At 36.8% G+C, this 12,275-nt stretch overlaps 1 protein-coding gene and 1 pseudogene across 3 annotated transcripts; both read right to left on the bottom strand.

Annotated features, from left to right (window-relative positions):
* Positions 1-293: 293 nt before the first annotated feature.
* On the bottom strand, positions 294-3,926 carry LOC147868789 (pentatricopeptide repeat-containing protein At2g03880, mitochondrial pseudogene; annotated as a pseudogene).
* Positions 3,927-5,243: 1,317 nt separating this feature from the next.
* On the bottom strand, positions 5,244-10,681 carry LOC147868790 (uncharacterized). 3 transcript variants are annotated; one of them, XM_087323352.1, is made up of 7 exons: positions 10,566-10,681; positions 9,533-9,781; positions 8,684-8,830; positions 8,208-8,570; positions 6,579-6,871; positions 5,975-6,202; positions 5,244-5,512 (listed from the first exon to the last, which is right to left on the bottom strand). In XM_087323352.1, exons 2-7 carry the CDS (start codon positions 9,542-9,544, stop codon positions 5,488-5,490), a joined length of 1,068 nt encoding a protein of 355 aa, XP_087179478.1. In that variant the 5' UTR covers positions 9,545-9,781; positions 10,566-10,681; the 3' UTR covers positions 5,244-5,487. The 3 variants fall into 3 exon arrangements, with proteins under 3 accessions (XP_087179478.1, XP_087179474.1, XP_087179482.1); XM_087323348.1 differs by having other exon boundaries at positions 5,975-6,205; positions 10,566-10,673; XM_087323356.1 differs by having other exon boundaries at positions 5,244-5,516; positions 5,975-6,205; positions 10,566-10,672.
* Between the last annotated feature and the right edge of the window lie 1,594 nt (positions 10,682-12,275).

Below are 12,275 nucleotides of genomic sequence, written 5' to 3' on the forward strand. Positions count from 1 at the left end.
TGGGATATGTGCACTTCTCTTGCATTTGATGGTAGGCATGAAGTCAGAGCATATCTACAAAAGTTGAAAGGAGTATATGGAGCAAGTTGGATTTCTTTCCTCGATGGAGTGATTTTCTTGCATATTGATACCCTTGTCAATGGATAAGTTTAGGCGGATAAACTTTTGGCTATTTACTTGTGAACTAAGATACTAGTACCGTAATAAAGAAAACAACAAATAAATGTTTCTCTTGTATAGTCTTGACAAAATCCTCTTTTTTCCATAAAAAAATATCCTCCATTGGTATTAAAATTAAAGTGGACAATACACAAGATAATCCAATATTACAACGAATATTGTATAGCCATGTCGAATGACTGTAGTCAATCTTTCTAGGTAAAGATAAATAATCTTTCTAGCCAATCTTATTCAGGTTCGGCATATCCAAGAAAAATGTTTCATCCAGCAGTCCCGTTCTTTCAATCTCAGCATGCATCTCATGTTCCTTCATAATCTCCTTGCATTGTCAGTGTCTTTGCACTTGCAATACATGTCTATAAGAGCATTGCTCACAAAGACATTCAAGTCATAACCACTTGCAACTGTATGGTTGTCAAAATCCTCTTACTCCACTCTCAAAGAGACATTTAGTTTTCATGTTTTTTGTACATTAGATGACTGGTGGGAAACTCAATTTGAGATCAAATCCCACAAAAAATTGATGGCAAGGAAATGACATCTTCGTTCAATGATCTTTCCTGCGCAAAACACGACCTTGGGTTCATGAGCATCTCACAAAGTTCACTTTTTACATGAACAAATTCAATGAAAAAGATTGAATCAAGAGCTGGATACCTATGGGCATCTCTGGATTGAGCCATTATGTCGACTTGAATATATATCAACACCCTGATGTGGCTATATTTATGTCCTCATTCTTTTTGGCCACAACATTGGTGTTATATGTCGATGGCAGACGACACTCGGTGTCTCATGGACAATATCAAATCTAACTGTCTCTCTCACCAATAATCACCACAAGAGCATACCCCATCATTGAAGTGATGATACCGATGAGCATCTCTTAAATAGATTTCTCGACCGACCATTTTGGAAATGTACTTGGCAGCAGTGTGACAGTCACCACACACTCTGAGGTTTTTCACAACACGGATCGGAGTCCCTTGGGAAGTACTTAAAATGCCAAATACCATTGCAAGCTTCTCACTATGCCGGCTAAGAGAGTACTCTTTCAGATCTTCTATATTGTGCAATGCAAATCGTGTGTCAGGAACATATCCGGCTTCTTTCATATCCGCCAATAACGTGTCCAATTCCATGTGGATTCTCTGAATCTCGGGGTGAGAAGAATCATCAGCAATGAAGATATGGACCTTACCATTTACTTCTATACAGCTCTTTCCAGGTTCTTTTACAAGCCCTCTACTTGTGATTTGCTTCATTGCACTCGCTTTCTCTTCCCATCGACCTGCCGCAGCATAGCTATTTGATAAGAGCACCAAGGCTGCAGGATCATTGGGCTCTATCTTAATAACTTGTTCAGCTGCATATTTTGCTCTCTTTGCATCTCCTCGAACTCTACATGCACCGAGAAATGCTCTCCACACCACAGCACTGGGTGAACTAGGCATAGTCTTCGCCATCATTGCCGCTTTCTTCAAGTTTCCTGCTCTTCCAAAACTATCCACTACACAAGCAAAATGCTCTGGTGAAGGGGAAATGCCATATACTCTTCTCATCACATCGAAGTAATACAAGCATACATCTAATAGTCCCGTGTGGCTACATGCTGAGAGGATATGTATAAATGTGATATGATTCAAGGGTATACCTTCTTCTTGCATTCGGCTGGCAAGCCTTAATACTTCTTCCCCATCACCATACAAAGCATACCCTGCTATCATTGCACTCCAACATACCACATTTTTACTCGATGTTTTCTCCAAGAATTTTCGTGCATCCACTAAACTGCCACTCTTTGAATACATATCAATCAATGCACTATTAACAAAGGCATCCAGCTCCAGCCCAATGTCAACTAAATAGAAGTGTATTTGCTTACCTTCTTCAATAGCTCCAATCATGGCACATGCATTGAGTGCAGTCATGAAAGTAAATGCATTAGGTTTAACATTTGTTTGTTGCATTTTCCCGAACAAATCAAGTGCCTCATGCCCTTTTCCTACTTGGACATAACCTCCAATAACCGCCGTCCAAGAGACCACATTTTGCTTTGGCATAACGTGAAACCAGGCTCGTGCATCATCTATATTTTGACATTTGCTGTACATATCAATAAGGGCACTACCCAAAAACATGTTCGCCTCATAACCATGCCTTATGATCTTCTCATGAATCCACAATCCGAAATCAAGACTACTCAAACTAGTGCAAGCCTTAATGATACTCACATAAGTCACATCATCTGGCTTTATACCTTCTTGTATCATCTGTTCAAATAGGGAACAGGCCTTTTGAGCAAGATTGGCTTGAACATATGCATAAATCATCGTCGTCCAAGCAATCACATTCGGCCGAGAAATCTTTTTGAAGAACTTATTGGCATCTATGACACACCCACATCTAGCATACATACAAAGCAAACTATTGCTAATTGGCTCATACCAATCTAGACCTTCTTCTATAGCTTGTGCATGTACATATTTTCCATATCTCAAAGCTCCCATGCTTGCACATGTACTTATCACATTCAATATAGTTACTTCATTCGGTTTCACCATCATCACTTGCATTTGCTTATAAAGCTCCAGAGCCTCTTCACCCTTCTCTACTTTGTAGTATCCAGAGATCATAGATGTCCAAGACACCACGTTCCGATTCGACAAACCATCGAAAACCTCATATGCATCCTCTATATCTCCACATTTAATATACATATCAAGGAGAGCATTCCCTAGTATGACATTAGGCTTCATTCCATTACATGTTATGTGATGATGCACATGTTTTCCTTCTACTAAGCCACGTTGGATTGCACATGCTTTGAGCACACTCACATATGTGATTTGGTCCGGTTCCACATTTTCTCGTTGCATTTGAGCAAAAAGGCTCAAAGCTTCTTCTCCTCCACAATGCTCATGGGAATTACCAACATTGGTGTTAATGCTACCATTAACAATAGAGTTTGCACCAGCACTAACACTATCATTATTATTAACATTGGGATTAACAATACCATTACCATTAACGTAACCTGAAATCATTGAATTCCACGAAACCACATCTGAAGGACCCATTTTCTCCCACACTTCCCGAGCCTCAATAATGCTTCGACACTTGGAATACATGTCCACAAGACTACTTCCAACTTGGACATTTGATTCGAGACCAAGTTCAATGATCCAGGTGTGAATTCGATGCCCTTCATATAAATCTGAGAGGCAAGCACATGCATATAGACTATTCATGAAGCTAATTTCACTGGGGACCAAACCTTCACTTTCCATGGCATAAAGAAGGTTTAATGCAACTTTTCCATGGCCATGCTTAGCATGATTGCTTATCATAATAGTCCATGTGACCACATTCCTATGGATCATGTGATCAAACACTTTACATGTGCTATGCAATGACCCACATTTGCCATACATGTCCATGAGTGTATTATATACAGATGGGTTGAGATCGGTTCTTTCCATGATGATATAGGCGTGGATCTTTGAGCCCAATTCAAGGTTTTTTGTAATACAACATGCTTTGATTGTGTTTACTAATGAACCTTCATCTGGGATAGACGAAGCATTCTGTAGCGTTTTGATGAAGCCGGGGATGGCTTTGCTTGGAATCATAATGACGGCCTTGCCAAGACATTCAAATTTGTTGAGGGTTTCCTCTAAGAAACGAATTAGTTTTGCCTACATTTCTAGAATGTGGTTCGTGGAAAATTTTCGTTATTTCTCGGAATGTCCTTCATTAACCTCTCTCTTGCTACATTCAAAGTCGTCTCCTTTTACTCGATTCTGTATGCCATTAAACCAATTGCACATTCATTTCATCCCTTTCCTCGATTGTATGTGATACTAGGACAATTATGTGCTCAATTCATCCCTTTTTCTGTCCCGATATAAGATACAAGCTCAATACAGGGAGAGACAATCAAGCCATAGTCTTTGGACACATTGCCCTGGGCCGGATATAGCAATGTGCAAATTGCAATGAAGTTTATGAGCAAGTGATATATGATGTAGTAAGCCATGCACCCATGACATTCTGTTGATAACCTATAAAAGATGGCAAGTCTCAACCTCGACCTAATGGTGCCTTAATGTGAATGTGGGCATCATCGGGTTTCTTCGGTGCTTTTCCCAATATTAAATATTAATATGATCGCAATAACTCTCACACTTAGATTCATATTGTGTGATGGCTTCCAATCTGGATAAATAAAACTTTGGTTCATGTTGTGATGTGCACCTCTTCGTGCACGACAAATATTCTTCCATGCAAATTATTTATGGATGTCTCAAACCTAACTAAAAGAAATTTGCTTTAGTGGTTTTTCTATGGTAAGTGTCCATTTTCCCAAGTGACCATTGTGGTGGCAATTTGAAGTTGACTTGATGCTCTGAACCCCCTAAATGATCGTGTAGAAATTGATTTTCTAATGTCTTAGTTCATTCCCTTAACTTGTTGAAACATTAGCTCCCAAAACCTTGGTACCACATAACAAACTTTGCATTGTGCATGAATTGGATATTATTACTCAAATAATCTTGTCTTTAGGTTTGCTAGAGTGACACTTGCTTTGAGATTTGTCATTTTAGATCATGTCAATCTTCCATTCTTCTTAGCAGACACTTATTCCAAATTTGTTAACCACACATGTCAACTCCAATCATTTTCATTGTAACTACTAATTTTACATAGGGTAAAGTTAACTTAGATTACCTATAATAATAAATTTTGTATCCCTCATTGTATACAGATGTTCTAAAGCAATCTCTTCAGAGCAAACTTTGAGCACGCATGATCTCAAATGAAATCCATAGAGTTTTATAATTAAACAGAGAGAGGAGTCACAACTTGATGACATATGTTTTACACCACTATGTTTCTGTCAATATGCATGTATAATACCAACAAACTTATAAGGAAACATTCCTATCAACAACTAAAGCTGATTCTTTCATATTGTGGTTTGGTACATACTCTTTTTTTGTTGGCATTATTACAATTTATCATGAGGATGTTCTTTGATATGCACAAGGACGGAACAGGTGTTGATTAAATTTCAACATTTCTTATATTCATAAGCATTTGTGTATTCTTTAATTGGTATCTCAGACCATTTGGGGTAGCATTAGCATTTCGAGTATAGGCTAGCACAAAAATATTCTTCGTTTGACATCAACGCCAATAGTTTGACAAAGTTCCCCATTGGTGTCTTAATCAATAGGGACAAGGAAAAGACTAGCAATATTAGCATTGTCCATATCATCATTCCCATCTTTTAACACAATTGGCTTAACCTCCATGTGGATGTGAAAACCTAACTGAATAAAAACAAAGCCTTAGATAATTGAGAAACTAAACACGTAAATCTTTAAGCATAAATCATGGTTCCTAAAGATTGGCGTTGATCACTTGAATGATCCCCCCACCACTTCTCTAAACATTAAAGATTTTTGGATCTTCGAACAGATAAACAATACTCAAATATATATATATACAAGGCCATAACAAAATTTGCATATAACTATATAAAAATGCATATATCCATGACGGTCTTTTATTTTGGAGTTTGCCTGATCTGACTCCTTGCATACATAGCAAGCATTGAACCATTTCACAAAACCTACCTACAGTCATATTTATATCCATATCCATATCCCTATACCTATACCTATACATATACATACACATGGTTATATATAGGAATCATTTCTTATAGCACCATGTTCTTTGCACATTACTCTTTTTGCATATTAAGAGTTTCAAATTAGACACTTACACTATTGATGAGTCTGACCACCACTGTGAGAGAGGGATACATGTATCAAAGGTTGTAAGCTCTTTCTCCCGGAATGAAAACACCTGGTTAAGTGAATAGCTTTTTGGAGATAATAGCGAGGAATCGAATCGAGGACTTTTTATAGATGATACATCCGATACAATATCAAATTTGGCTCCGGATATGTAGTTATTGCTTTGCCTTATCCGTTGGGCACCAATCGTATGACTACTGCACAGAATTTAGAGCAAATGTCATTCAAAACATGGTTAGAACCTGACGTTAAAATCCATGAAAAACAACATTGCTGCTTTCAAATTTGTTAAATGTGGCAGGGCTATTCTGGTACATTTCTAAAAACTAAAGGATTATTCAAGTATATTCCTGAGCATTAAAAATCTCATGAGCAATAACCAAATCACATTTCTCTCTTTATGTAAAAGTGAAAAAACTTTGCATTTTAGTCTATTCTTCTCTTTCATGATGTCCTAATTTTATGGCCCACAGGTATAGATTTTAAAACATTTAGTATTTCTCTTTCATGATGCTATTAAATCTTTCCATGGAACACATGGCTCTTACATCCTACACTCTTATTTGGTACCTTGTTATTAAAGCTTCACTTGCGTGCCTTAGCTTCCTAGTTAGCTTTTTTTGAGGTTTCTTGTGGCTGGAATCCCCGTGGATATTACTTTTCCCTTTACAGGTGCTACTTCCTTTCGATTTGTGACTCTTCCGATCATTCTTTGGATTATGGTGCTTTCGGAGACTTTGAGACACTGTATGTGAAGTGCTTGAACATGGAGGGTCATGGACGTCTGGAGCCCAAGTAACATGCAGCTTGGAATGTTGGCCAGTCCCTGACTTCTCACAGTTACCATGCAACATAGATTTCAGCTACAAGTACAAGGAAAGACATATGCATTAATAATGTAAATATCACATATTTCATTGCCTGATGCTACAATCAGAAACGATAAATCTCAAGCGTTTTAGAAAGATTAATATGGTTTTGAAAGCTTTCATATGATTCATATAGTTAGTTTTTTGTGACTAAGTCTTTAAGGTCACAAAACTATGGTTTAATTGTGACTGCAGTATACGCAACGAATGGTGAACAAGAAAATCATACTGATACAGCACTCCAATTTTTTTCAAATATTGCAAAAGTATACATGAGTGACTAATTATATAAACACTATTTAGGGCAATTATGAATACAGGATTGATAATCAAAAACTTGATACATACTACTTCAGATCTAAAGATCAGGGTTTTCCAAATGTATAAGTAATTAATGATGCATATATCATTTAGAAAATTATGTAAAACTGACAATCAATATCCAGTTTCAACCTCATTTTTCAACTCAAAGTTTGGCATGAAACTTTGAACTGGGCTCAAATTGAAGGTTTGTATCGAGCTATATTGATGCCAAGGGGCTTGGCATAATGGTTTCGGTCATCATCTTTTATAGCCATAGATCAAGAGTACAACAACCACTCCCGCTCTCGATTGTCACAAAACTGTGAAAGCATATGCACGTGTGTGGTGTGTGGTGTGTGGTGTGTGGTGTGTGTCTGTCTGTCTCTGTGTTGGTGCAAGTGTATATGTACAACATATACAGGGATAGTCTATGCGTATATTGAGGTATATATGTTTACATGTGTATATATGTATGTATTGTAAGGTATGGTATGGTATGTGTGTTTGTACGTATAATGAGCAATTTTTCATTCAAGTAGTCACAGTGTGATCATGTTGCAGCTGATACCTGAAATGTTGTAAACTCCAAGCAAGCTATCATGCATGCCTGTGTCTGTGTGTCTGTGTCTGTATGTATGTATGAATGTATATATTTATGTATATGTGTGTATGTATGTATGTATGTACATATATGTGCATGTATGTATGTATGTACGTGTGTAAGCTATTGTGTGTGCCTGTGTCTGTCTGTAAGTATGCATGCATGCGTGAGTGTGTATGTGTATGTGTGTGTGTGTGTGTGTGTGTGTGTGTGTGTGTGTGTATGTATGTATGTATGTATGTACGTGTGCTGGTATGGTTATATATACCTTGATAGCCAGGAGTTTGCTTAGTAGTTTGAGCCCTTGCCATCAAAGGATATAAGCCATAATTTGGGGGAGTTCAATTTACCCTCCCATCACCCCTGGTTCCCGCAAAAATGGCAATCCACCAACCTATTGAGAAGGGGAAAAAATAAAAGAGATACCTTGATAGCACCATCCCCGTGATGTGTTAAATGCGACAGCTTTGACGACTCCATTCCATTTTCATTCAAAAGCAATGCATCTGGCCCAGAAAGACTTTGTTTAGATAAATCATAGCCCATGTCGGACTCAATGATAATGAGATTCCCAATATTCTTGCTTTTTTCATTGTTACCTTCAGAACACTCTTTCTTCAAATCAGTCTCATCTGCCGCTTCTGGTAACAGACAAATTTGTGCAACAAGCTTGCAAACTAGTTCCTCAATAGGAGGTGCCTGGAATAGTTCCTGCTCACTGGAATAGCCTTTACTGCCTATGGCAATACCACATTCGCTTGGTTTTTGAACTTCCTTCCATGTCTGTTGCTGCTCATATTACATATTGTATAAACAAAAACCCATTATATTCTTCTATGAATGAATTTAAGGGTCCATAATAGCAAGGAACTTTAGTATTATCATATAATATATCCACTCACCGTCAAGTTTAAACCTTCATTCGTTGTATCTGACAATGGCTTACAGGAAACCTCTTTGGACGTTTCTTTTAGAATGCTTTGCTTGGTGCAAACAAGAGAGATACTTGTAGACTCCTTTCTTTGAAAGGTTCCTGGTGTCTTTGAAAACTATAGTACATGCAAGTTTAGAAAAGAAAAGGAATTCAACAGTTCATTGTCATAGTCCAGAAAGCCATTAAGGTTTCAAAAATATCAAGACGTTATTGAAACATCACATTTGTCTGATCTGCAGTATTATAATGAGATTGTAACAAAATGTTCGAGAATATGAAATGACTTGCAAATTCTTCACGCAACTGTCGTTGGATCCAAATAGAGATCGTTTTAAGAGGTCAAGGTAGACCAAACAAATATTCCTTAGTAGTGAACGTACATTGATCTTCAATGCTTCAACTTTAATGTGCCGGCAAGTGTTTCAGATTTAGAAGGATTTTTTTTAACTAGACTCTGATTCGAAATGTGGAAAACACAGCCAATATTTATAAGAAATGTAGGCTTCGGCAAGTTCATGCAACCAACTCATAATCATATCCATCAGAACATAACATGACCTGAGACCCACTTAATAACATTGCTTCATATGTGCATGAACTTACAAAAACATAATAGAATGGAAGAAAATATGATGGGGAGACACAATGAATGGGAGAGGACCGTCTCCAAGTACTTCAAAACCCTTTGCATCTTGTGATACATCTGTCTCCAATTTTTAAAATGAAATCTCCTTATATCTTGGTATACAATACACATGTGCAAAAACATTTACCTTCGATCAGTAAGTGAAAAAACATTGTGAGGTTTATATCTCACCAGAGAGGACATCACGAGTATCAATGAAGCAAAATGAAGACGAGGGCTAGGCAGAAAGATTGTTTGAAATCTTGGAAACTTTGTAAGTGCAAATTGATCTTCAATGATGTATAGTCCACTTCAGGCAAAGTAACCCGTATCCTCTGATCCAAGACATTGCAACTGCAGTTACTTTCTCTCTTTTATTACTTGGAGTAACACAAATAAGATTGTTTTCTTGAGATGTGTATAAGTCACGGAGTGAAAATACTGTAGCATAGAAGGGAGGAAAATAAACTTTGGAGTAATAAAATAAAGAAAATCAGATTATATACATAAAATTTTACATTTTTTATCTGTAATTTAAAAGAACAATAGAATGGTACAATAAAAACAGTAGCTTTTAATAGTTTACATAGAACTAAGACAAGAGAGTGCAAAAATAAATCAAACATATGCATGTGCGGATATACGTAAATATATTTATATACATATACATATCTTGATCATATTCATATGTAAATATGGTCTTTTTATGAGACAAACGGAAATCCTAGATATTGTTTCTTTATTTCTCTGAGTTGAATAAACCCTTGCATGTGCCTTCTTTATTTCTCTGAGGTAACTAAAATCCTAGATGTGGTTTCTCGATGTCTCTGTTACAAAAAAAAAAACTTTAGATATGGTTCCTCAATGTCTCTAAGACAAAACAAAACCCTTAGAAATATTCCTCGATTTCTGCAGAGATGCGCCCTAAATATGGCCTCTTGATAGCTCAGAGAGAAACAGAAAACATGCAGAAAAGAAAAAACCCTAGATATTATATCTGACACTAAAAGTGGTCACATTATTTCATTGGTACTATCAAAAACTCTGGATATGATCTCTCTCATTCTCCTTGACAACGACAAAAGGCCCTAGACTCGGTCTCCCATTATATATCTCTGAGAAAAACAAGGACCCGAGATGTGGCCTCTCTTCCGGTCTCTAATAGCAAGCAACACTCTGAGTACAGGGGTGTGGTGTGAAAAAGATAGAGAATGAGAGAGTTTACCCCGGGTACATGTATAATTTCAGCACCTCGTTCCGTTGTTCCTCTTTCTGACCGGAGTGGTTCTGCAGACGCCACTGTAAGGTCCCAAGCTCTATCTGGCTATGGCGATTTACGCATTTCACAGAGAAAAGAGAAAAGAGTACTGACAGAGCATGAACAGTATATGGATAATACATATGTACTCTATATATGTACATATATGTATGTATGTATGAATGTATATAGGGGACGGATTGGATTTAGTTATGTATTTGTTTGATTTAGTATGTATTTTATCACTTGGGCCGTACATTAAGAAATAAGTGAGTGTACGTCGTCATGATTGGATAGAGGTCCAAGAGACATTGGTCGCCCCTGGGCATGACCAAATACCTCTCTATATGTATATGATTGTTGGACCTTGGTCTCTGAGAAATTTATCTCGATCGTTTTGGTCGTGTAACGTGTTCTTTGGAATGCCAATATCCCTCTTGATCCTTCGATTATGATTATGTCTCTCCCAAAAAAATGATTGGCACATTTCATTTGCCATTTATTCCGATTTTAGAAGCACTTCCTCCTAATCGCTCTTGGTATGCCCACATGTTAGTCTTTCGCATTCGCCTCCTCTCATTTGTTTCTACCCGTTCGTTATCACTGTTGTTTCTTGCCAATGCACTTTATACACTCAATTAAAACAGTCAATTAATGGTCACTTACATACAAGTTGTCAATTTCTTCATTGAACTCGTTGAACTATTCAATGTAGGATTTGAGTAGATATAAATGGCTCGCGTCATTTATCTTAATAATTTTATAAGATTGAGAATAATAAAATTTGTGATGCTTTCCACTTATGGATGTCTAGATCCGATGATCTACAATTCATTCTTCTTCTCCAACCCACTTTGAAACTATTTGAAATCTTTTCTTCAATTTGAGGTTCATCCATAATCTAAGAAATGTACTTGAAGTCAAATAACCAAATTTGTCTAAAACTTGAAGTCGACAATCATCAAGTCACTAAAAGTGCTTTTGTCTAAAAGAAAAATATAAACTCGAGGCACAATTTTTAGCATGAAACTAACAATGATGTTTTATATTACATGTTCAACTCAAGTGACAACAACATTCCTTGCATGCATTTATTTGCCTCTTTCATTAAGTGCAACTCCTCTTTTTCAAGAATATCCACCATTGGTACAAAGGTTGACAATTTGAAAAATTACACGCTACTACTAGGCATAATCATTGACCTTGCATCTAATCGTTACTATGAATTCCAATGTATTTACAAAGTGACTTTCCATATAGAGTTGATTGATAGCTCAGAATATCCTCAACACCATCACCTACTCTAGATATCAGCATTTAAATACATTCCACCCCTTCACAAATCATGCAAGTATATCATCATTTTGATGGGTTGACTTGTTTGAGTATAGATACCACTATATGTAGAATTTCCATATGAATTTTATCCTCTTTCCAATTAGATCATTTGAATATGGGTTGTAATGGACAAAGAAGCATTTTGTGCTCTCAATGTCTAGATTCATCTCGTGGTCTTGATTTTTGACCTACATGTGCACGTGGAATTTGTAACAAAAAATGTTTGGTTGCATGAAAAAAGGTTTGTTGTTGGAATATATCTTTCAAAATGTTCTACAACACATGGTCATATTTGGTTGTTTTTCTTCATATCACGCAAGTCGAGATACAAAAATGTGT

Source organism: Azolla caroliniana, unplaced genomic scaffold (assembly GCF_043228905.1).
Source record: "Azolla caroliniana isolate FFs.n. ecotype wild unplaced genomic scaffold, voAzoCaro1.0.p SCAF_1, whole genome shotgun sequence".
Taxonomy (NCBI): domain Eukaryota; kingdom Viridiplantae; phylum Streptophyta; class Polypodiopsida; order Salviniales; family Salviniaceae; genus Azolla; species Azolla caroliniana.

Excerpts from the sequence above, each read along its gene's own strand:
- LOC147868790 (XM_087323348.1), bottom strand. Across the intron at positions 6,872-8,207 it reads ACGGGGATGGTGCTATCAAG|CTGAAATCTATGTTGCATGG; the intron begins GTATCTCTTTTA and ends TTGTACTTGTAG. Across the intron at positions 5,513-5,974 it reads TGGTCAGACTCATCAATAGT|GTTTTCACATCCACATGGAG; the intron begins GTAAGTGTCTAA and ends TTATTCAGTTAG.